Source organism: Podarcis cretensis, assembly GCF_951804945.1.
Source record: "Podarcis cretensis genome assembly, chromosome: 3".
NCBI classification, from domain to species: domain Eukaryota; kingdom Metazoa; phylum Chordata; class Lepidosauria; order Squamata; family Lacertidae; genus Podarcis; species Podarcis cretensis.
In genome coordinates this window covers 51,131,453-51,158,118 of record NC_137172.1, presented here as the reverse complement: position 1 = coordinate 51,158,118, position 26,666 = coordinate 51,131,453, and the positions used below count along the sequence as shown (strand labels likewise).

Here is a 26,666-nt window from a genome sequence, read left to right as displayed (position 1 = left end):
TCTTATCAACCACCCAATGTGGACAGCAATTCACAGTGGTTAGTGCCAGCCTCTCACTTTTTGTGGAAGATGTGGAAAGGCCATGTCAATATTAACCCACAGCCAGCCTATATAGGGGTACATTTTTGTCATGCTAGGTTCCATTCCACAGTGGTAAAGTAATGTCCCCTCCAGCTATCACTGTAGTGCAGTTTCTGTCAGCGTTTCCATTTATAAACCTCTATTTTAAGCACTGTTGTAAATGCATACTTTGGGTTGCAATTCAGTCCGTAATATATTTGACCAGCTTTAGGTTGTTTTTTTTATTATTATGTTAAACTCCTATGAACAATGGGAAAAGGCTGCCTTCCTAATTTTAGCATTTGCCAGCTATGGCCCAGATGTAACTCAATGGACACGTTTTGTGGTGGTTTTTCTTGAAGAGCACCACTGTGCCCTTCCTCATCCTGTGCCACATGGCAATCTGCTTTTCAGAACAAAGTGTCAGGGGAAATACAGCAGGCGAGCAGAAGCACATTCTACAATTGAAGAAGATGAAAAATGACTGGATTTTCATAAGACTTCAGCCCTCTCCAGATGTAATAATAATAATAATAATAATAATAATAATAATACTCTGCCCATCTGGCTGGGTTCCTTCAGTCACTCTGGGCAGCTTCCAAAAGAATATTAAAGACATGATAGAACATAAAACATTTAAAACTTCCCTAAACAGATGTCTTCTAAAAGTCAGATAGTTGACATGGAGGGCGTTCCACAGGGCGAGCGCCACTACCGAGAAGGCCCTCTGCCCTGTAAACTCACTTCTTGCAGTGAGGGAACCGCCAGAAGGCCCTCGGCGCTGGATCTCAGTGTCCGGGCTGAACGATGGGGGTGGAGGCACTCCCTCGGGTATACAGTTACTAAACAGGAGCAATAAACATGGAACAATAGAACTCCCTGCTCCTCTCTCTGTCATGCACTGTGCCCTACAGAAATCTGGAAACCCCAGAATAGAGTTTGAGGGTCTGCAAGGAGAGAAGAGTGGGGAAGTTCCTTGTGCATGACTCTTTGCACTGACAGAACAAGTTACTTAGTGCTGCACTATATTTGTAACCTATTTTTAAAAGCCTTCAAAACTTAATAACAGAAACAACATTCTTCGCAAATACTAATGTCTTTTCTTAAGCAAACTTCAAAGATAAAATACAAACTTGGGAAAATTACAGAGACAATTAGATATTCACAGTGATGAGGCATTTTATAAGACTTCATCAATTTTTCTTGTGGTTAATACCGAATTAATATAAATTTCAGTTGCATAACAGAAGTGTAGCTTGGCAAAAAAAAAGTAATAAAAGAATGTGCTTACAGTGGTTCCAGTCCTCACTATTTTACTAGTTCTCCAAACCTGAGCACCAAATAAAAAGTGAAGTGCTTCAGGAACTATTAGAGCAACGTAAGTCAAACTATTTATGGAAAGGTAGATGATTGCCAATGCTGGTGGTAGTCTTAAATCTAATAAATTTTTCCTCCAGTTGCTGTTGGCAGAAAAATAAATGACCAAATATTTGAATGAGTCGGTCTGATCAATTGAGTGGCCATCTATCATCTAGCTATAACTTTGAAGTTTATGTCTGAAAAACCGTAATCTTCATTTTTGACATCATTAATGGCTAGATGTTCTGCCAAAGGGTAATTGCTAAATAAAAAATAAAAAATAGTAGTCTAGGTCTTCATAACCCTAATCAATGCTGTGCCAATAGGATTTTGTCATCTGCATACAGCAGAATTATTGTTCTTGGGTAAGAGGCACTTCCTCTTCATTGAAACCATGCCACCAATGTAGAGCTTGACAAAAAGAGAAGCCAGAAGATGCCCTTACCAGATTATTTATTGGACCAGTAATTTAAGCACTGGAATGAATGCAATTTTGGACCTCTGTGTTACAATTTCCTACCTAGCAATAGATGCTTACCTTTGTTTGTCATCCCCAATTTCTGTCACAAGTAGTCTCAATTAATATGATGGACAGCTACCTAAAAATTGGCAGAGAAGGCAAAAAGAAATTGCTTCCCACCTTCAGTTTTATATCTCTGGATGCTTACTCATTCAGCAGAGCATTGTCCATTTTCCCTTGACACCCCAGTTGCTTGGCATTTGCTGTCTCTGCACCACACTTTGTCAGTAAGTATTTAAATATTTTCTGAAAATGCATCTCTTTTCCTGAGCCAATTTAAACCTTAAACTCAGCCTCTAATATTTAAACTGAAACTTTTCCTGGTCAAACAGTTATATGGGATCATAAGTATTAAACATTTTCAGGTGGCTTTTCTAGGTTTAGTAGGAAACGGGTTCATTTTTAAGAAGAAGGTTTATCCAGAATATGAACACTCTTTTATTTGGCTATTTTTATGTTGTGATGCTATACCTTGGAGGAAGCTTCTTTGAACCCAATGAGCCTTACTTCTGAATAGATGTGTATATTGTGTTGTCAAACTTTTAACAGTGCAATCCCATGCATGTCTACTCAGAAGTAAGCCCCACTGGTTCCTTTTCCTCTTGTGGAAAAACATTCAGCTGTGTGGGGCTGCACCTGAAATCTTAAAAATAAAAAAAAATACCACTGTTTTAATGATTTTATGATGCTCATATATTTATGAAAGTGCAGATTATAAATATTATAATCTTTATTATATATTTATAAAGTGAAATATTATAAATATTTCAATAAATAAATAAATAAGCAGTCTGATCCACACTTTCAAAGGCTCTCCCTTCTACGACAGAGAAAAGCAGACACACAAACTCTACCCCAATAGATCACCCTGCTCTCAGCCTGCCTTCCAATTGTTCTCTTCAACCATTGTGATTGCTCACCCCTTGCCCACCAAACAGCTGAGAAGAGTGCAATTTACAATAATCCCACCTGCCGCCCGATAGCAAAATTTGTAGGGACACATGAAAACATGAGTTAGAGGTTTCTCAGTGTACACACACACACCTTGGTGCTGATAGGTAGCCTATGGGTTGCACAGCTCATTTGACACTGGAGAACGTTATGCTATTTAGCTCCTTGCTGAGGTGAAGTGTTTGTGTATATCCTTGTCACACGAGGTATGCATTCATTGGCCTAATTTCTCCATGGTTCATTTTGTGTTTGAATGGAAAACATACTTGTGGGCAAAACTATTTCTAAAGTAAACACTTAATTCTGTGTTACATCTTTGAACCTGCAGGCTAACATCGTGTGGTTTCAACTTCAACCCTTTACAAGAAATTATTAATGTAATCTGTCAAAGCCACACAATATAGGTGGCTGTTCAAAAAAGAAAGAAAGAGAGAGAGAGAGAGAGAGAGAGAGAGAAAGAAAGAAGCCGAGGCATGAAAGTTTTGCTCGAAACATTCCTTGACAAGCTCTCTCGCTGCCCTTTTTCTTGTCTGCATAGAGGAATTCACTGAGGGTGAATTATTCCTGACATCCAGCTAGACCTTCCTCAGGTCAACCATTTTATTCCCAAGTCTGTTGAAATTAAGCACAGCACGAAGCTCAGGAGAATTTTTCAGTGTTTGATAACACCTGTGTGGAACAGAGATTCCACTGTGCAAACGTTAAAGCACACTTACTCACCAACACTGTAAGTCAGGGAAGTCGAACATTCACCCTGTGTTTGCTCTAAAAGCTTGGCCTTTCTGTGCTTTCACATCAGGTTAAGCAACAGAGTTATAAAATTCACAGTGACAAGTTCAGTGTTTTGATTGAATATCAGGCTCCCCCCCATAAAGAGAGTTCTGTTACTTAAATACCATCTCAGTTTTATGTGACAGGCGTTTTCAGGAAACCATAGATAATTCAGTGGAAAGTTCCCTGTCATTCTGAGGTGCATTTTATTTATTGATTTGGTCAAAATAGGAAGACTGCTGTATAAGAAACCTGATCTTAAAGCCACAGGCAGGGTCTCTATGCTGGTATAGCGCACCCACCCTGGGATCAACATATAGGGATTCTTGTGAAATTTGACCTCTAGGAATTCTATAAGGAATTACCTGGTTCATAAATTTCATACCCAGGTGAGGATCCAAATCTTGGCTATTTACAGGATTTTATGCTCTTTCCTAAAGTTGCAACACAACTCAGGGTTTAAATTATTAAAATATGGATTGGAATGCAAATTTTGTGAAAACACACACACTTAAAGACATGTTTTAAGAGGGTTTTTTTAAAAATAGCAAAATACAGATTGATGCAGATACAGAGGATTAATCAGAACTGCAGTAAAAACTTGTGAAAGTGATGTTGACATCGTGATCAAGCAAAGTACTTTCATAATGAAAACAGATAGCCTTTAATTTCATTTTGAGAGCAGTTATTATGTTTTCAATGCACTTCATGTGCTTCATCTCAGGGATGATAATACAGAAGTCACAGATGCTGGAACAGATACCCAAAAGCAGTTTAAGCCTGCAGTTCAGTATTAGTCCAACAATGTTACACACAGCTGGGACTAGGCGGGGTGAGGAACAAATGGGGTGGAGGGTAGGAATTGAGTGGAAAAGTAGTGGGCAGGGGAGGGATTAAGCAGCTTCTCCTCCCTCCAGTCTTGTGTTCTGAATTTCTCACTTGTGGCAATGCAATGTTCACAAGTAAGTCCCTGTGAGTTCAGCTAATGTCCTTGGGAATCCTACTATCTTCCATTCTGTGGACAGGACTAAGCCAGTATAGATGTCAATGAGACAGGAGTCTAAACACGCTGGAAATGTGGGCTTGGAAGAGCACATCACTGTTTGAGATTCTGTCCTGCCATGTGATGCCCAAAACCTTCCTGACACACCACATGTGGAAGGTGTTGAGGCATCACTCCTGCCAGTTGTAAGTTGCCCACAACTCACTTCCATAAAGCAGTGTGCTCAACACACAAGCCTAGTAGACTTTCATCTTGGTACTGGACGTTAACGTCACATTCTTCCATACCCTTTTGGAAAGACAAGCCATTGCTGTAGCTGCCTTGTCATGGCACTTGTCCAGCTCTGCATGAATGGAGAGATTGCTGGTTATGGTGGAACCCTGGAAAACAAAATTGCCTATCACCTCAAGCGTGTGATCACCAGTGCTGCTGTGTGGAGTGCTGGTGACTTGCTGACCCAAGATGTTGGTCTTTGTAAGGCTGGTGGTAAGGCCAAACTCCCTGCCGGCTTGGATGGTTGGTGAGTCTCCATAGAACTTCATTTGAGTATGCTGTCAAGACTGTGTCATCTGCAAACAGCATCTCTCGAATAAGGAAAGACAAAGTCCAGTTTCCACTGCCACACCCTACTGTAGCTTCATCGATTCCTCTCTTAATAATTCCTGATCTACACAATCTGGAAATATTTAAATTGCCCAGAGACTCAGTAAACACCCCAGAGCAGAAGGAAGGAAACAATATCCTTCTGTCCTCTTTAAAAATGATCTATATATCGGGCAGTGAGGGTGGGAATATTAGCAAGACTTTCCAAAGCTTGACCAAACACCAGAAAGTTCTGGCTCATTCCCATATTTTATTTCTTGCATATTACCAGATGTGAAATGATTAGGAACTAGACTTGTCTGGTTTACATTTGTGCCTATGATATACAGAAAAAAACTATGGTTTTAGTTGTGTTCACAGAAATGTCAGGAGTCCCAGGCATAGGGTTAATGTGGTATCATGATCTCAGAAGAAGGGGAGGGAGAAACTGCTAGATTTACTCTAGGCAATTTAAAAAAATCTTTTCAGATTTTTAAAGGGTTAGCATGGGGGTGGGATAGTACTCACTTTTAACAATAACCCCTTGACTATGTTTATTCAAATAGTCTCAGCAATTTGCTTGAGGCTCTAAGTGATTCTGATAAGTACTGTTGTCTTTTCACATACTTGCCTTTTCACACACTGATTTCTGTTGATCTGTCTTCAGCCTGTCACTGTCAACTCCAAGGCGGCCTTCACCAATCCGATGCCCTCCAGAAGTTTTGGACTACAACTTCTGCCCGCCCCAGCAAGCCCTGTCTGAACTGGCTGAGGCTGTTTGGAGCTGTAGTCCCAAACATCTAAATGATACTAGGTTGCTGAAGGCTGTCCCAAGGGAACTTGTGGGCCCTTGTGGAGAGAGAGTGAGACAGGGCGCAGAGTATAGGGGGTGGAGGGGACATCAGCCCCCTCAATATTTGGGGGCATGGGGCTCAGGCCCCAATATTGAGGGAGCTGACACCCCCCACCGGCCTGCCACTGGGTGAGTGCTCAGCAGCCAGGTGGGACGCACAAGGGTGAACATCACCCTATGCATGCAGCCCAGTTGCATGTGACATCATGCACACATGATGTGCCCCCCCAATGTTGGGCGCAACTCAGTGCACCTTGAGTGGGATGAAAAGTAGAAGAAGCTTGGGTGACAGTCCTTGACAAACAGGAACAGTTTGCCCTCCCCCCTCATAGCACCACAAAATATTTTGCTGTGATAGTCCAAAGAAGAGAGGAAAAATAGGAGTTCAATATATTAAAAGAAGCATGTCAGTTTCATTCCCTCACCCCCAAACCTCAGGGTTGTACCCAATCTGTGTATATGAATTTACAGTAAATAATTCTGCACCCTGACTAGATTGTGACAGCGAGGGCTGCAGAGTATACTGCATACAGGAATGGCAGGTTTCCAGGTAGAAGAGGAGAAACAGATCACTCAGATATGGCTTGTACCTCTTGCCTGGGAAAAACCCAAACTAGATTCTATAGGTGATCACTGCATCAGCTGTAACAAGGTGTATGAGAACTTGGCAGAAGAATACTATGGGTTTTCCTCTAGGTTCAGTGGTGCAAGCCATTACTTGTGCAACTGCAGTTCAGTTCCACTCCTCTCTCTGGCAAGACGGGCAGAGCTGGCTGCCGCCACCCTACTTGCCAGAAAACTTTCACCACGCCTTTAGAAATGTCAAAATTCTGCTGTAGAGAGGAAAATTTTGGCGCCATGAATCCAATCTGTACAGAGATCTTAGCAAGGGATTCAGAGACGACTGTGTACTGTAGATCAGGCTGGATCCCTGCCATAGTTGCTCCTGGAACTGGCTGATTCCCCAAACATGAGGTGTCAGAACATCTGTCACATCCCAACATTTTGTTTTCCTCAGTCCCAGCCCACTCACTATGGGGGATTTCCTCCTATCACTCAGATCCAACAGCCTTGGAAAGCCAAAACACTAAACAGGTAGCCATTGTGATGAGTGACTGTCTGGATAATCTGTAACGGAATGGGTCTGGACCTGAATATTACAACTGCATCGGTATGGCCAATCCTTTAAAATGTAAAACCTAAATCTCATCCTGATTCTTGCAGCTCAATCTGATTCTTGCAGCCTGGACAGTTTTCTCTAATCCTTATCTACTTCATTATTATCTTAGATCTTTTCTAGTGCTGGTTATTAAGTTCTTCAGCCTTATTTCTATTAACATAACTATTTGTCATTCATTTGTAATTTAGCAAACTCTGCAGATTCTCATGCAATATCTTTGTTGCAAGAAGCAGCCCATCTTTTATCATCACTGCGAATATAACCCCTGTTTTGGTTTTGTTTATTAAAAAATAAAAGCTCTACAGGTTGCTCCAAGGGGTATTTAAAACTCCAAATGATGTGAGCCTCAAAATATCTAAAAGAAAGCCTTCTTCTCTGTAGGCCAGCCCAGGAAATTCTGATCACTAGAGGAGGTCCTTCTGTTGGTTCAGCTACGTTCAGAGGTTCAGGAAGGGGGGTGGCACATGAGAAGGCCTTCTCAGTGATAGTCCTAAGAATATGGCTCTCCCCACAGAGGCTCATCTGGCACCATCTCTTTACAGCTTCTGTCGATGGCTGATTTTGGTGCCTTCCTTTTAACATGTTGTATGGATTATAATTCAGAGCTTATCTCCTGTGTTTCTTTTTACTATTTTCATCATGTTTAATTACACACCCTGAAGGACTGTTGTTACTAATACTAATAAGAATAATTATGTAATTGGCATGTTTCAAAAACAAGCAAATTATAGAGCTGGAATGGATCCTAAATGTCATCTAGTCCAACACTAAATGTCATGAACCTGGTTCAACTCTGAAGTTGATTTTAAAGAGCTGACTTTTGCCTATGCTGGAAAAGTGGGTAGTTCCTACATACATGTATTTGAGCTTAGAAAGTAGAGATCATAGAAGAGATCATGGATTCAGAGTTGGAAGGGACCCTGAGGATCATCTAGGCCAATCCCCTGCAGTGCAGGAATATGCAGCTGTCTCTTATGGGGATTGAACCTACAACCTTGGCATTATCAGCACCATGCTTTAACCAACTGAGCTGTCAGAGGCCCCAAGAATAATTCCTATCCAGCCATCTTTGTGGTGCCACTGCTAGAAGCAACCATGACTGTGGTCATTGATTTTTTTTTTTTTACAGTGCAGGATTGATGTTTTTGAACAGAAACAGATAATTCAGATAGATTGATGTACTTGTTGTTTCTGCGTAAATAGTAGGGATACAATTGTGTTGGTGCACCAGATAATCCATAGCATCAGCACCTTTCAAAATGCTGTCTGATAAACAACAACATTTCTAGGCAGTCCTAATGTTATCCTTATTTTTGCGGATTGAACTTTCCCCTGCAACATCAGTACTTCACAGAATATCACATGTCATAACAAAATAAAAAAATTCCTTCCAGTAGCACCTTAAAGACCAACTAAGTTAGTTCTTGGTATGAGCTTTCGTGTGCATGCACACTTCTTCAGATACACTGAAACAGAAGTCACCAGACCCTTCTATATAGTGAGAAGGTGGGGAGGGGTATTACTCAGAAGGGTGATTGGCAGATAGCTGTGATGAGCCTGTTGACGACTCTTAACGACTGCAATTGGTCTTACAGGAAAAAACAAGGGGTGAGAAGGTGAAAAATGGCTTTGTCATGTATAATGAGATAAGAATCCAATGTCTTTGTTCAGACCAGGTCTCTCCATGGTTTTAAGTTTGGTGATAAGTTGCAATTCAGCAGCTTCTCTTTCCAGTCTATTTCTGAAATTCCTTTGTAATAGAACAGCTACTTTGAGATCTTGTATAGAATGTCCTGGGAGATTGAAGTGTTCTCCTACTGGTTTCTCTGTCTTGTGGTTCCTGATGTCAAATCAAATCAAATCAAATCAAATGATTTGTCGGATGTCGGATTTATGTCCGTTTATTCTTTGGCGTAAGGTTTGGCCTGTTTGTCCAATATAGAGAGCTGAAGGATACTGTTGGCATTTGATGGCATACACAATGTTAGATGATGAGCAATTAAATAGTCCCGAGATGGTATGTGTGATGTTGTTGGGGCCAGTAATGGTGTTGTCCGGGTGTATGTGGCAGCAAAGTTGGCATCTGGGTTTATTGCAGGCTCTGGTGCCAGTGTCCGTGTTAAGTCTGGCTGTAGTATTATTGTGGGTTAGGAGTTGTTTAAGATTGGGTGGCTGTCTGGCTCTGTTGATCTGTTGTCAACAGGCTCATCACAGCTATCTGCCAATCACCCTTCTGAGTAATACCCCTCCCCACCTTCTCACTATATAGAAGGGTCTGGTGACTTCTGTTTCAGTGTATCTGAAGAAGTGTGCATGCACACGAAAGCTCATACCAAGAACTAACTTAGTTGGTCTTTAAGGTGCTACTGGAAGGAATTTTTTTATTTTGTTTTGACTATGGCAGACCAACACGGCTACCTATCTGTAACTATCACATGTCATGTTTCTGTGGCCATAAATCCAGAATGTTCCCTTTTGTATAATTTTGATATGAGCACCATCCATGATTTTTAGATAATAAATGTTTAGTTGTGTCATTGGTTGGCGATTAATTAGATTCTGTCAAATATAAAATATTCATTGGAAAATGTTTCTTCTTGCCTAAGCATCCTTTAGTGTATTATTTAAAGGTGTATATCATGAATGGTATCATTTGGAAATAGGTCCCATTAAATCACTGGGACTTACTTCCAAATAAACATGCTTGGTGTTGAGGTACCTATTTGTTTGTTTCCCATGTTGTGCATAAACAACTTTCTAAATGATTCTAATAGGCAGCAAATATTATTTGGGGTGCACATACACAATGACTTAATTTATACCATGGTGAGAGGAGTGTCTGCCACCAACCACCACTGGGGCAAATTTCAAATCCAAATAGATATTTTGAATATTTCAGCTGACATGAACAGGAAAATATTACAGTCCCACAGTTCTGTCGTCATTATACCCAGTAGAAGGCTTTGGGGGGAGAAAGCATGGGGGCTGATTAAACATTTTCAACATCTCACAGTGCCTGTTAAACAGTGGGAGAAATGACTTGAAATTGAAAAGTCTTGCATTATCTGGGAAAGTAATATTATATAATTCATCCTTTATAAAAGCCACAAGCTGCTGTGTAGAAAGAATGGGTTACAATTCTGGTAAATTCTGTGTCAAAACAGCAATCACAAGGCACTCCTTTTTCTTACAATGTGCGAAATTGGCACCAGACATTTTTCATTATTGTAACATTCCTCTAACAGGAATCCATTTGGATAAATTCCCCTGCACTAAAGAAATGTATCTAAAAACCAACATAACTGTTTCAGAAATCATTCTTAGCTCTGTAGCTATGCTCCTCCCGATAATTATCTCAACCACATAGCCATAACTGAATTGCTTTAAAAGCGGCAAAGTCTCCAGATAATATCTGAAGCCTAGAGCATAAATTGGCAGTATGAAGGCTGGGCTTCTCTGAGATTAAAAGGAGTCAGATGGAGATTCTGAATGAACAGAACATAGATTCTAGCCCTGTTCAGGCAATGCACATTCCTGAACAGGGAATGTAAACACCAGGAAGGGGAACAAGGGGTATGCCTGAGAGTTCCACTTACAATATCACGGCATGCGCTGGTCACCACTGGCTCCACCTCTGACCTTTCTATATTGGTTACATGGGGTTCTTGATCACACAGATCAATTGATCATGCAAAGATCATGCCTTTCCACTCAGTACAGAAAAGTCAGGCTGACGTATGTGGGGCCTGGCATAAGAATGCTGGGTACAGGCCTGACATACATGTCCCACATCTAGGGATGAGGTAGGGGGTGTGATTCAGTTTGCATCTAAAGGCAAACTTACCTGATTGCACTTTCCAAAATGATACACGAACCAAAACTCAGCGATCCTTCAAAATTTGCACATTATAAACTTTGTATTGCTGTTCTCCAGCCAAACAGCATGTAGGTGCTCTAGAAAAATGTTTGTGTAAATGCATATATTAGTGAAAAGAACATTAAAATGCACTCTATTGGGGAATACTGCATTGCAAAAATGTGTATCTTAGGAACGCATTGCGAAAAAATGTATAACTGGAAAAATTGCGTACAAAAATGTGTGTAGAAGGAGGAAATTCACAATAAGACTCTGCTGAAATATCTACAGGATGAACCTGAGAATGGGAAAATAAGAAGAAGAAAAAGAATGGGAAAATAAGAACCTGAAAGAAACCAAAATTGACACATCCACCCAACCCTACCAACACTCTTGTTCACACTTACATTCCCTGTTCAGCCATAACAATGGAAAAGGACTGGGAGTTAGTATGAATTCAAGTACTGGATATAACTCTTCCATTGAAATAATGGAGTTTACAAGTGCTTGACTTTGGCGTGATTGCCAAAAGAATCTGAACATGTAAGACATATGAAGCTCTGTTCAGAACTTGTGCTCTGTGCTATGAAGACAGCTCTGAACACCACATGATTTGGCCTAAATCTGACCCTCAACATTCCCGAAATGTAAATGTAGCTTTGTATCCCACGTTTTAGTGCAGATGTACCCTCCCCCTCCTCACAACATGGATTTAAATAATGCAAGCAATCTGTTTCCATTTTAGGTTGTCCAGGACCCAAGAAGAATGAGTTCTTGACAAGTGTTTTGGATGCACTCTCCACAGACATGGTGCATGCAGTCTCTGATCCTTCCAGCAGGTGAGTTAGTTTGGCTCCAGTCCCCTGTGTGCTTTAGGAAGTAATTCTGGTTGTCACTTTCCCTCTCTCTTTACTTTTGTGGAAGACAGCTAGAGCTTAATGAGAGTTATCAAATATAATTTAAACCACAGCTGAACACTGATCTTTTAAATGAAAAAGGGATCAAGTAGAATATGAGCAGGGTGAATTCCCCCACTTCTGAGTAACTACAGCCTGCTCCCATACATTGGGGATTAAGAGGAAGGGCTTCCTTATAAAAGGGCATCACTTCTGCAGGTAGGCTTGAGCCAAGTAATTTCCTTCCACCTTAGAAATTAATCACTGGTTCTTCTGAAATTTTTCCATTTAGAAAAGTAACAAGATGCAATGAATCCACAACACAGAGACTATTGAAAGGGGGTTAGACTGAGAGTGTGCAATGAGTGCTCTGAAATGATCTGATGCTGTCACATAGGTAAATCATGAAGGAGGTGTGCCCTAGGGATGGGAGAGGGATATGATTTGGTCCACGTTTTAACATGAACCTACCTAGTTCGCACTTCCTGAAACAATGCATGAGCCGTCCTTCGAAATTCACACATCTCCAAATTTTGCAATGGCGTTTGCCAACAAAGAAAGAGTTTGCAATGCATACATCATGAGAAAGCGTGCATAAAGATGCATACATTTGTGAAAATAATATACAAAAGTTCATTGCTTTAGGGGGCATTGCTTGCAAAAATAAACCAGGGAGAAATGCACACTCAAATGCTGATGGATATTCTTGGTTCAAAACATAGCAAACATGTGGCAAACTGAACATAAGATCAGTTTTTAATTGTGCAGGCTGAATATCACCCCCAAAAAGCACCCTTAGATCAAAGTACTGTATTGGTTAGGGTCATATAAACTCACTGTGAGATTTCCCTTTATCAGGTCACTGAATTTTGGCAACGCTGCAAACAGTAGTGGGCGGTGAATTGTTATGGGTGGGACATGTTGTTCTCCTGGCTTCTCAACACAGCAGAACACTACCACCTTCCAATAGAGTGAGGGATGAAGCTGGGGGAAGATTGGTGCATGACAGTGGAGCCACACACACTAAACCTGAGCCTTGCCCCTCTTTCTCTTAGTAAGCAGCAGCAACCCACCATGTTGGGAAGCTGAGAGAGCAACAAAGCCCCACCCGCGTCATCTCGCTGACTGCTGCTGGTTGCAAGAATGTTTAAGAGCAAGGCTTCATCTTCCAAAGGTAGCAGACCGCAGCCCCAGCCTAGCTAAAGTTAGTTTTGACTAAATCCTATTGAAAGCAGTGGGAGTTGAGTTGGTCATGATTAACCTGGGACTAAGTCATAACTAGCTTTAGCTGGACGATAGCCAGCATGCTGAAATAAAAGACACCAAGCCATTAGTCAAAGGCAGTGAAGTCATCCAATAAAGCATTTCATTTCGTTTTCTGCAGTGGGCAGTTTTACACTTCGCATGGAAAAGAAAATAGCCTCTGTTTCTCCCAGTAAAATTTATAAATTCATAAAAATATATTACATGCAATTTAGGCACATTGGAAGTTGCTGGCTCTGTGCCAAGTGGAACACTCTTTTCTTTCTTTTAATGCAACGTGATGCCATAAGAGCCATGATATAATTTTGAGCAACACACTTTGCTCATGTTGTGACTATTACTTTTGCCGCTGGGAAAGGTATTTCAGGGTCATTTTGGTTTTTAGCCTCATGTTGTTGCAGCTCAGTCACTAGACGTTCACGTTCCTCACCTGTTTGGACTTTCATCACATCAGTAAAATGTATTTTAAAAACTTGTCCCTTTTTAGCAGTAGCAAGGTCATGATCCACCCAAAATGGAGCATTAAGTCCACTTAATATTTTGTCCATTGAAACCAAATACAATACCCACAACAGTGGCTGGATTGTGCCCAGTTATTTAAATTCAGTGGTGCATTTTAGAACTGAAGAGGCAGAATTCTGAGCTAGCTGAGAAATCTGATTAAGTTCTGAACATGTTTAGTTCTGAACATGCCTCCACTGTGTAAATCAGCTGCACTGATGTATTTGGTAATCCATTTGTTTTAATAGCACTGACTATGCAATCCTATATGTGTCTTCTCTGAGTCTCATGTAATTCAGTGGGTATATAAGCAGTCTGATTAGTTGGACATAAAACTATCCATTTCATCTTACATTTCATAATCATCCTACCAAATGCATACAGTGAGCCTATGCTTAGCTGTTAATCTTCCTATCTTGGTACAAGATTGTCAATTGCACGCTAGTCTTGCTTTTGCAGCTTTGAGAGCACCTCCTCTCGATAGGCTGATTGCAGCACAATGATAGGCTGAACCAAACAGAACCAAACCCAGCAGTGTCTTCACTGGCAAAGACAATGTTTACTCAGCCGCTATGCCACACCTCAGACCCAGGCTGGCTACATCGAATGGAAAGTGGGGGAAAGAGAGGCAAGCTGATGTCTATGAGAAGCTCACAAGCAAGAAATTAAGGGTAGAAATCCTCTCTTGGTGTATTGCCTCTGTGATACTGGAAGATCAGTGGCAAGGAAGAGGTCAAGCAAAATAAGTTGTGTACGTGATGTTTTTATCAGACACAAATCTGAGTATTCAGGGGGCTTCACAATTGATTCCTCGTCCTGTTATTTCAGTAGCACAAGCACCTCAAATATGATGAAGGAATTGGGAGGGTCCAAGAGGGGAAACTGATAGTGAAGGTTTTATGCTCGCTTAATGGCCTCTGTCTTTTGCAGGCTTTCAGAACCAGATCCTAATCACACTCTGGAGGAAAGAGTTGTCCACTGGTATTTTAAACAACTGGATAAGAATGCTAGTGGTGATATCGGCAAAAAAGAAATCAAGCCATTTAAGAGATTCCTGAGGAAAAAGTCCAAGCCCAAGAAATGTGTGAAAAAGTTTGTGGAATACTGTGACGTGAATAATGACAAATCCTTAACGGTTGCAGAACTAATGGGATGCCTAGGGGTTACGAAAGAAGATAACAAGGCAGACACAAAGAAACGTCATAGTAAGAAGATCTCCTAACTAGCTCTTTTATCACAGCTTTATGAGAAAGATATTGCATCTGGAGTTTCATAAGTTACTTGTGGCTTATATGGAGAACTGGTTTTTACAAAAGCCAGCAGACTAAACCACCCCTTCCAGCAATGCTTTTTCAGAGGTGACCTGCAACAAAATGTTGCAGCATGGAGGGCTGCTTGTTCAGATCCACACCGTTTCCTCCATTTCCCCACTCCACCCCACTGACTTGGGTCAGTATTCCATTGCCACTGAGCATGCTCAGTTCCCAATGGACTATTTGGAGTAGGAGGTGTTCCACAGCCATTAGATTTTTTGTTTTTTTAACCCTCTCTGAAGATTTTCTTGTACTTCTGCAAAGCTCAGGATTCGTCCTGGCCTGCTGATACCTTCTTGTGTGGGGATGTCATTGTTTTAGCTATATAAAAAACAACACTCACAGCCAGAACATCACAAATAGAGGAAATGATAAAGCCAGATGCCACAACTGGGTTATGGAGTCCAATAAAAATCTGAAAGCTGCTGCTATCTTGTTTCAGATTTTGTGGTCTCTGGAGATTTAGGCAGACACACACACATATATTTAATTGTAAAGCAATATCCTCATTTATCACATAGAAGTTTCCAAGATTTGTTTAAGGTCTTGCACAGAAACGATTCTTATGGTCAACTAACATACCATGTTTTCTTCCTTGACAGCTCCAAAAAATAATGGTGAAAGTACTCCTTCCAACAGGCAGGTAAGTGTAGAGAAGACACCTTTCCATTCTCCCAATACTGTTTTTAGTCTTATCTAGTCTGCTTGTCTTGGCAGTCACATTCAGGACTAGCCCAAAATATTTCACTGCCTTTGTTAGATTCCCCACCCCAAGTCAAGGTACTGTATGCTTGTGAAACGAGGATGAATTATAAACGCCATCTCCAACTCCTCAAAAGATTCCATCAACGGTGCCTCTGAAAATTTTTACACATCACCTGGGAAGATAGGCGAACTAACGCCAGTGTACTGGAAGAAGCAAAGATCACCAGTGTCAAAGCAATGATTCTTCAACATCAACTTTGTTGGACTGGTCATGTTGTGAGGATGCCTGATTATCGTCCTCCAAAGCAATTACTCTATTCTGAACTTAAAAATGGTAAGTGTAATGCTGGTAGTCAACAAAAGAGGTTTAAAGTCTGTCTCAAGGCAAATCTAAAGAAATGTAGTATAAACACTGACAACTGGGAAACACTGGCCTGCGAGCACTTCAATTGGAGAACAGCCTTTACCAAAGATGCCATGGGCTTTGAAGATGCTCGAACTCAGGATGAAAGGGAGAAATGTGATAAGAGAACGGCATGCTTGGCAAACCTTCACCATGATCAACTCCCGCCTGGAAGCCTATGTCCCCACTGTGGAAGGACATGTAGTTCCAGAACTGGCCTCCACAGTCACTTACGGACTCACTTTTAGAACCATGTTTATGGAAGACAATCTTACTCAACTACGAGCGATCGCCAAAGAAGAAGAAGAAAAAGACATAGTACTCAAGGCTGTCAAGTTAATCCCACAAGCAGCACTCCCTTACCCTGGAAGTAAAAATACGAGAAAAAATTAAATAACTAGCCATCTTATGTCCTTTCATGACATCCAGAATCATCTTACAGAAAAGCCACCTCTCAAAGGGATTTTTTTAAAATTTAAAAATAGTCATATGATGTCAGCCTTCCTTGATGCTACATAGTCATATGATGTCAGTCATTTGCTTGATGCTACATTGACACGTCCAAAAGCCAGCAATTAATTTAGTGTAGGCTTTCACACCTTTGGTAGAACCTCACAGCTAAGAAAATGTTCTTATTTCTCCTCTGCTGAAGAAAGGGCCCAGAGGCTTAACTCCCCTCACATCCCTTAAGTTTGAAACAAGGCAGTCTGAAAACAATTACTGTGGTAGAAGTCCAAACCATTCAAAAGTTTATTTCAAGTATATAATAGCTGTTGCTGCCCCATGTGCTGCACACAGCTCTCAACGCATAATATATACCTCTCTCTCTCTCTCTCTCTCTCTCTCTCTCTCTCTCCTCCTGCTTTCCTGTAATCTGATAACAACATGTAACTTATATAGTGAAACAGTTCTGTCATTTCTGGGTTTCTGCTCCCCCCCTCCCCCTTTATTTGATTTGATTTCTTTAAATATTTTTGCTGACTCAGTCTCAATTATTTTAAAAGCTGGTGCTGTGAAATGATAGCCTTGAAATGGTCCTCGTTGTGCAAACCATCTGTTGGCAGTTAACTGCTGCAGCCAAGTGAGGCTATGAAGGTACCTCACAGATGCCAAAGGTGGCTTTCATCACGAGGCCTCACGCTTGAAAGGAAGGCATTGGAAATGAATACGCCTGACAAGGAACGGTTTTAAAAGAAACCACCCACCTCAAAAGAGAACAATCAGCTCCATTTCCATCGGAGAATGGGCAATAGGGGGTGATAATAAGTGCTCCAGCATTTTCTATTTCGCCAAGAGCTGATCTACACGTTGTGGGGAATTAGGTGGTAAACTGAAGTGACATAATTCGGGGCTGGAACACTTTTAGACTGTAGGTGAGAGGTTGTATTTTTGAATGCTCCCTCGTGGAAAAAACTCACTACATGTGGAAAACTAAAACATCAGAGAGAGGACAAAGCTAAGCCCCACACTCTGGTGTGCTAAGCATTTAGCCTAGTATATTGCATAGAGAGTTTAGCTTAAAAACACACATCAGGAATAAGGAAACTGGTTTTTCAAATGTTGTTGGACTATAAATATCGTCATCCCTAACCATACTGGCAGAGGTTGATAGGAGTTGGGAGTCCAGCAACATCAGGGAGTTTACATGTTCCCAATCCCAATTTTACCTGTAGGAATATTCCCACCTGTGGTCTCAAGAGGACTGTACCACGGAGCATGTTCTAGACTGACTGTGATATACAGTGGTATCTCAGGTTACATACGCTTCAGGTTACAGACTCCGCTAACCCAGAAATAGTGCTCCAGGTTAAGAACTTTGCTTCAGGATGAGAACAGAAATCGTGTTCTGGCGGCGCGGCAGCAGCAGGAGGCCCCATTAGCTGAAGTGGTGCTTTAGGTTAAGAACAGTTTCAGGTTAAGAACGGACCTCCGGAATGAATTAAGTACTTAACCCGAGGTACCACTGTATTTTTATTTGTGTCTGTGATATCAGCATATCAATTGTTTATTGCTATAATGTATATGATAGCAACATATATGTGACTCTGTTTTTCAAAATTTCTTTGGCAGCAAACCTCAAAGAAACAAGGCTGAACACTTCATGTCCAAGGCAGGTCTCTCAGATGCCTGGGAGACTCCCTCACCAAAAGGCAATTAAAAAAAGAAAGAAAGAAACCCAACAACCGTAGTATTTGCACTTTGTACTTTAAATGTAAATTCACTTTGTAGAAATGAGATATTTAACAGACATTTAAGAGAATCTGTGAAAATGTAGTAACAGCTTGTTTTTAAACAATTATCACATACAATGTATGTGCCTTTTATTGTCTGAAATCTGTACGTGTTGGAGGTGTAAAAGTTTGCATTTAATCTTTTTTTGAAAGAAGAATGTTCAGTTGGACATTAACATAGAAACTAGTCTTGTAGTATTTTTCTGTTCAGTAATTTTGCTTGTTTTCTACATAGCTATTGATTTTTTATGAAGTTATACTGAAAACCTGCTCATTTCAAAGTTTACTGTACTCATAATTTTAATTAATCTCTGTGTTAAGGTTGCATGTTCCTTAGGCTTAAACCAAGAATTGGAAATTGTTGTTGACTTCTCGTGCACCTTATATAAGCAGAGGAACCTTTTCTCTGTTGGTGTTTAGAGGGTTAAAAAAAATGGCGTGGACTTTCTCCAGAGCACAGTTGAACAACAAGAATGCAACCACTAATTGATTGGAAATAAATCTTTTGTAGATTTTCCCTTGTATTCCCTCCCCCCTCTTTAGAGGACATCAGTATAATATATATATTTCTTCCCCGTTCTTCCTGCTTTTGTGTAGGTTTAGTGAGCCTTTAAACTGGCAAGTATGTGGTGTCACTCAAAACAAAATCTGCCAAGCCCCAGAAAAGACATAATAAGGCAATAAAGGGGCACAATTGTTCAGTATTGTAAATCTAATTATAAGGAGACAAAGAAGGTAGAACAGGCTTGTCAGTCTTTTCTTTTCCTTGCACTTGGCTGAGCTGTGATATGCAACTTGCAGTGCCCCGGGATCTACAAAAAGGTAAAACTATCACTTGAACAAATTATGAACAGTTATTTTAGGGAGGTGCAGTCAGCACAAGCTGCCCCTTAGGGCATCATTCTTGCCACCTGGGAGATGTTCTTACAAGTTTTCATACCTTTCCTATCATTTGGAGGGAGTTTTCTTTTTTTCACCCCTTTCCTGGAAAGCCTGAAGGAAAGAGAACTTGCAGATGTGAACTTGATGGCAAAACATTTGAAAGAACAAAAAATAACAATAAAGAACTTTCGCTTCAGACCTTGGACAGCAATAAATTATACAGTAAGCAGCCAGAGACAACAGCATGTAGGGTAGGGAGAGTATGAGCATATGGATATCTTAGAGTTGAAAGGGATTCAAGGGTCATCTAGTCCAACCCCCTGCATTGCAGGAATCTCAGCTAAAGCAGATGGCCATCCAATCTCTGTTTAAAAACCTCCAATGGAGGAGAGACCACCACCTCTCATGGGAGTCTGTTCCACTGTCAGAAAATTTCCCCCCAAAATGGTCAGAATCTCCTTTCTTGCAACTTGAAGCCATTGGTTCGCGTCCTACCTTCCAGAGCAGGAGAAAACAAGCATGCTCCCTCCTCCATGTGACAGCCCTTAAGATATTTGAAGATGGCTATCATATCTCTTCTCAGTCTCCTCTTTTCCAGGCTAAACATACCCAGCTCCATCAAGTGTTCCTCATAAGGCTTAGTTTCCAGACCCTTGATCATCTGGGTTGCCCTCTTCTGCACACGTTCCAGCTTGTCAACATCCTTCTTAAACTGTGGTGCCCAGAACTGGACACAGTATTCCAAGTATGGTCTGACTAAGGCAGAATAGAGTGGTACTATTACTTCCCTTGATCTGGACACTATACTTCTGTTGATGCAGCCTAGAATAGCATTAGCATTTTTTGCTGCTGCATCACACTGTTGACTCACATGTACTCCTAGTAAGCCAGGTGTCCCCCATCCTATATTTGTGCATCTGGTTCTTCCTGCCTTAGTGCAGAACCTTACATTTGTCCCTACTGAAATTCATTTTGTTAACTTGTGCCCAGTTCTCCAATCTGTTAAGGTCCTTTTGAATTCTGATTTTGTCTTCTGCGGCTTTAGCTACCCTTCCCAATTTGGTGTCATCTGCAGATTTGATGTGCATCCCATCAATTCCTTTATCCAAGTTGTTTATAAAGATGTTGAACAACAACATGTCCAGGACAGAACCCTGTGGCTTCCCTCTTGTCACCTTTTCCCAGGATGATGAGGAACGATTAATGAGTACCCTTTAGGTTTAGTCAGTCAACCAGCTACAAATCCACCCAACAGTTATCTCTTTCAACCCACATTTTACCAGCTTCCTCATGAGAATTTCATGGGGGGCTTTGTCAAAAGCCTTATTGAAATCAAAATACACTATGTCCACAGCATTTCCCTGATCCACCAAGTTTGTAATTCTATCAAGAAAAGAAAACAGATTGGTCTGGCATGACTTATTTTTGAGAAACCCATGCTTTTCTAAACCCTCACAGACCATCTGTTGAATTATCAGTTGAGGGTGTGTGTGTGTAAAGTGGATTGTTGCAATTGTAACAATGAGCAGAAATCTCTTTAGTGGTTGTTTTTTTTTAAAGAACAAGATACATTTGAACAATGTGTAGAATAGCTGTTGGCTAATTTTGTTCTGACTCAGCCTCTGTTACATTTATATCTGCATCTATAGCTACATGATAATATACTGCTGGGTGACTTTGTACTCATTGGAATTGAGCAAAAGAATATGGATCTTGTGGCCGGAGGCTTGAAGAGTAAAGAGAAGGGAACAAAAATGCTATTGTATGTTTATCTTTGTGTAAAGAAGCAAACATTTTTACTCGGAATTTATTTGATATCTTTTTTATAATGCTAAACTCTGAATTTAATCTGTTTAGATTAAACATGTAGTATGCTCTGAAACTTACTCGGTTTGGTTATTATCCTAGGGCATATAAATAACCACAACATTTGGTTCCTCTTACCATTTGCACATGCTTTTCCAGGAACATCCACAGAATGATCAAGGTCCTGTGAAAGAGAACAGGCATGTACTAAGGGTCACACCATACTATTGGCTGAATACACAGTAACAAGCTGAGACACTTACTGCATAATAAACTTGCTTCCATTGACAAGTCATGTTCTCACACCATACCAGAGCTAGCAGATAGGTGATTTCACACCAACAAGCTGTCACTGGATAGTCATAATTGCCACATATGGCTGTGTGAACAATAAGCAGAATTTTTTCCACTTCATTAAAATGAGACATGCAGAAAAACACATGGAAGAGATGGTGGTTATAATCAGATCCTAGCTTACATTTGAAAACTCTTCATTGCAAATCAAAATTTAAAAGGATTTTTTAACAATTAATTTTCAGCAACAGAATGATTCTGTTCAATGATTTTGTTGAAATATGGCAGCCTTTTATAAGATACACAAATTACCATTCAGATGACTCGCATCCACAGAACTCCACAGAACTCACAAACAAGATCATGGCAAAATTTGATCAATTAATCTTCTGTTAGAAAAATCATCCACATCACTTGGATTGTTCCAAGCAAGCATCCTCAGGGTTAGTTTTTCAGATAAGCCAATTGTCCAGACATTCTGTCACCAACATGTGATGTGCAGGTGCTCAAGGGCCTTCCTGTTCTGTGCAATGAGTAGTTGTGCAGCCACCTGTAAATAAGTGATAAGTTCCTTATATTGCAGATTAAGCTGATATTCTTTTAATATTGTTAAACCCAGATTTGGAGTATGGTGTACATGCTGATTTGTAATATAGCTTATATTTCCACAAATACTCATTCCCAGAATGGCTGCACAAGTTCCAAATTGTCGCATCAATAGCTGTATGTAGAGTTGTAGGATGATATCTGTTTGGAAGACTGAAAACTATAGGAAAATGCGAAAAGGAAAAAACTCTTAAAGATGGCTACGTCACCCGAAATCATGCAGCTTGGCTTATCTCAGTAGTAAAGCATGGATTAATTGAGGTTATTGAGCTCTTCCTTAACAAAGACAATTAAGATGTACACCTGACATATTTACAATAAGGTATTATGTAACTGCTTTTCTTATATGAGAAACCCGTGTCAAAAAAAAGCCCCTTTAATGCAGAAAATGAAAGGTTTATTGCTTCAGATTTGTTTGCCTTTTTTTTAAAAAGGGCAAATTGATGTAATTAGGGGGTAATTACTTTGACATGAAATACAAACCAGTTAACTTTATTGATGCCTGAAATGTTAGACTGATTACAGTAAATAACTGATGCAAACTGTGCACACTGTCCTAACTATTTTATTGCATTTTTGTTAAGCAAAAGCACATGTGTAAAGCATTCAACAAACAGAACTTTTTTTTCTTCCTCTGCCAAAAGCCCCCCATGTTGCAGATCTGCATGATCTAGGACTCCCTAAGTAAGTATCAGAAACTGCCAGTGGATGGAACCCCAGCTACTAACTACTGATTTATGTTTCCTGGGCTATGATATGCAAGAGCATATCTTCTTTTCCACCTCTCACCTCACTAAACCTCAGAACTGGCTCAAGGTTTTTTGGCATCCCTGACAAATAATAATAATAAATTGCCCTTGTGGGGTTTTTTGTATCATGAGCAGCGTAACAGAAGCAAAATAGGGATATGCTATTGTCTCATTATTTACTTACATTTCTAAACCACCAACATACATGCCAATGTACTACAGAAGCATCAAAAACCATGAAATTATATCCTTAGACTCAAATTTAAATAATAACCTTAAATGCAGAGACAGTATTTTTCCCCCTGTTATCAGAAGCCCAATTAGCAATAGCCCAGTATTGGGAAAAACCTATGTAAATCCCTATTGAAACCTGGATAAATAATATTTGGAATGTGGCTCTGTCGGAACGCCTTACTTGCCATAGAAGGGTAATTAAAGGCACTTCAAAGGTAGATATCATCATCAACATCATCACTTTTAATTTGTATACCATCTTTCTATCTTTCAATACCCAAGGCAGTTTCCAAGCTGAAGAAACAAAGAATGTACACCTTATAACAATCTAATGCAATGCAAAAATGTTATAATAAAACATAACTTTAAAATAAGCAACCTACATCAAACAAAGTAACATTCAACAGTCACTAGAATAGTATAGCATAATAATATCAGCATATACAAATTAAAGAGAAATCCACTCTTAACAATTACAATAAATAATTTCTAAACTACAATCGAGGGACGCGGGTGGCGCTGTGGGTTAAAGCCTCAGTGCCTAGGACTTGCCGATCGTCAGGTCGGCGGTTCGAATCCCCACGGCGGGGTGCGCTCCCGTCATTCGGTCCCAGCGCCTGCCAACCTAGCAGTTCGAAAGCATCTCCGGGTGCAAGTAGATAAATAGGGACCGCTTACCAGTGGGAAAGTAAACGGCGTTCCGTGTGCTGCGCTGGCTCGCCAGATGCAGCTTGTCACGCTGGCCATGTGACCCGGAAGTGTCTGCGGACAGCGCTGGCTCCCGGCCTACAGAGTGAGATGAGCGCACAACCCTAGAGTCTGGCAAGACTGGCCCGTACGGGCAGGGGTACCTTTACCTTTACCTAAGCTACAATCAATAAAACAACGGCAAGCCACAGAGCATAAAATAATACAATACAAATTGAGAAGCAGGGGCTGGAGGGTGGGGCAAGGCAGGTGGAAGAAGGCCTTGCCTGATGGTCTCTCCCCTCACAGTTCTTCCTCCTACTTTTGGCAAGACTTGGTTTCCATTCTTTTCCATTACAAATGAAACAGAATACACTTTTATTCCACCCACAACACAAGAATCTCTGTGGAGAGGATACTTGAACTGACAACGCATAAATAAACATCTTACTTGTGTACTGTGTACTGCATATGAAACTTAATAAGAATGTACCACTGGGCAAGTTACTGTAGTTATATGCTGTTCTTGTTTTTACAAGAAAATCAATAAAAATTATTTGGATTGAAAAACAAACAAACATGAAATCATATAAGCACAAAGCACAAATGACTGACATTGAATCAAATTAATTCTCCAAAAATGCTCCAAAAATGCTTTCCGAAGCAGAAACATTTTCAGCAGGTGCCAAAAGGTCTAAATTGTTTGACTTTGGTAGGAAGCGCTCCAAAGGGATGATGCAACAATGTAGGAAGCCATCAACATTACTACTTCTTCTTTTTTTAAAAAATAATAATATTTATTACTTTTAAAACTTACAAAAAGGAAAGAGAAGAAAAAAGACCAAAAAAAACCAAGAAAAAGAAAAAACAATACAATACAATATATAAACAATACAAAACACAACATTAACCTAAACAAAACAAAACAAAAACAATTTAAAAACATACATTATACCATTTCAGTAGTCTATCTTTCATACTCTTGTTTCATCGACCTCCTCTCACCTCCCTTTTTGTATTCCACTTCTATTAATTGTTTCAGCAATTCCTTTCCATCTTTCTCTATTTTCTGTCATATAAATATCTTAACTTATTTTTACCCTTATTTTCCATTAATACTATAATGGTTATTTATGCTTAACTCCTTATAACATTTCAACTAAAGCCATAAGATTTCATTCCAACATTTTTCTAACACTCAGTAATTTTACAATATTACTATTTCTGAAAATAAACTTTAAAACTTTTTCCAATCTTCTTCCACCATCTCTTCTCCCTGGTCTCGGATACTGCCAGTCATTCGTCAATTCCATATAGTCCATCAACCTGGTGATCTTCTGTCTGAGGCTCTTAACTCTTTTCCAAGTCCCTTCTGCAGGTCTTCTTCATATTTATACATGCACTTTACTTTGTCTTCTACTGATCTTATTCTTATTTTCCTTCCTTTGATACTGAAGAGCAGATCTCGGGGAAGCTCCAACCTAGCAATGCTTTTATTCCTTCTCGACAGGTCAACCAAATCTCCATGGTTAAATCTAAAATCCATAAGGTATTTCAGGACATGTTTCAAAATTCCTCCAAATCCAAAGGCCTCCACAGCTCCAATCTCCTCATGACCCAAGTCCAAATCCCAAAAGTCAGTAAATCCCTTCATGAAGGAATCTGTCCAACTTTCCTTCTCCAGTCCAGGCAGGGCTCCGATCCTCAAAATCTGACTTTTTCTAGAATCAATCATAAAAGGCCTCAACTTATAGTCCTCAATTTGCCTCTGTAAGGCTGGGACTCCCACTTGTATTACTTTAGGATCAACAACAGCAACTTTCTCCTTCGCCTTCTCAACAATTTGCCCTGTCAAAGTCGATTCCTGTATCAGATCCTGAATAATTTCTGAATTGATAGCCACTTTTTGTCCCAAGTTAGTCACTTTTTGTCCCAAGTTATCAATTTTAGTAGTCATGACATCTGTCTTCTTGTGGAGTTGTTCCAACGAGTGACTTATCTTGCATAATGCAATCACTAAAGCTTCTTCTGTCGACATTCTCAAATAGTCCAAGGTCAATCCCTGATTCTCAGAGTGTCTTATCTTGCAGCTGGTTCCCCCAGCTCAGCTCTTATAACAGTTTCAAAAGCTCCCTCTAGAGGGAAACAGTTTCTATTTGTGTCAGTCCTTTTAAGCACAGTTCAAACAGTAAATATAGTTTCAATTTTCAGTAACTTTTCCTCCTTTTTAAACGCACAAGAGGACAATGGAAACAATATATTTCTCTTATTTAGCTAACTGTCAAGATACGTTCTATTCACAGCCAATGAACTTCAAAACATCAATCTTACTGGCAGAACCCTTTCCAGGTTTGGAGCAGTGGTGATTTAATTTTCAACACTCTCTCCTGCAGGCTTGCGTGATCCAAAATTGGCCCCCTCTTCTCCTGCTTCCAAGGGAAGTTTAATAGTTTTAATCGATGGAAGTTTAATCCTTTACAGAAGACTTTCCAAGACCTTAGCTTGCAGCATCTTTGCTTCAATCTATTTACAAAAGGGGAAGGCGGACTTCCTGTTTAAAACCTTCCTGTTTCGGTGCCAAATTAAGACATTTATAGATCCAATTTTTCGTTCTACTCACGGGTAGTTGTTTAAAATCGAATTGTCCACAGGAAAAAGTCAGCGCTCTCCGGCAACAGCAATGCGGCTTCACTCCGTGAAAGAAGCAATCAATTCGAAGCACCGCGCCGCTCACCCCACGTCGCTCCGGATCCCCGAAACCGGGTCTCCCCATGAGTAGGGGAGGCGCAAAAGGTGCCAGCTGAATCCCAGGTTCACAGGCTTCTCCTGCCTGTGATTTTTAGTGGGTCTCCGCCTTCGCCGTGGCGGCCAGACCCTGTTTCCACAGAGTAAATTCCTCCCGATCAGAGGAATTCCGCCATTGCCAGAGGCGCTAACCCGGAAGTCAACATTACTACTTCT

General features: G+C 40.4%; 1 protein-coding gene across 2 annotated transcripts in view; it reads left to right on the top strand.

Moving 5' to 3' along the window:
- The window catches only part of SMOC2 (SPARC related modular calcium binding 2), a 128,815-nt gene extending 107,604 nt beyond the window's left edge, over positions 1–21,211 (top strand). For both annotated transcript variants that reach the window (XM_079971370.1, XM_079971371.1), the window contains 4 exons: positions 11,881–11,974; positions 14,726–15,000; positions 15,711–15,751; positions 18,287–21,211. In XM_079971370.1, the coding sequence (XP_079827496.1) occupies positions 11,881–11,974; positions 14,726–15,000; positions 15,711–15,751; positions 18,287–18,310 (434 nt within the window). In that variant the 3' untranslated portion in view covers positions 18,311–21,211. The remainder of the gene's footprint in view (positions 1–11,880; positions 11,975–14,725; positions 15,001–15,710; positions 15,752–18,286) is intronic.
- The last annotated feature ends 5,455 nt before the right edge of the window (positions 21,212–26,666 follow it).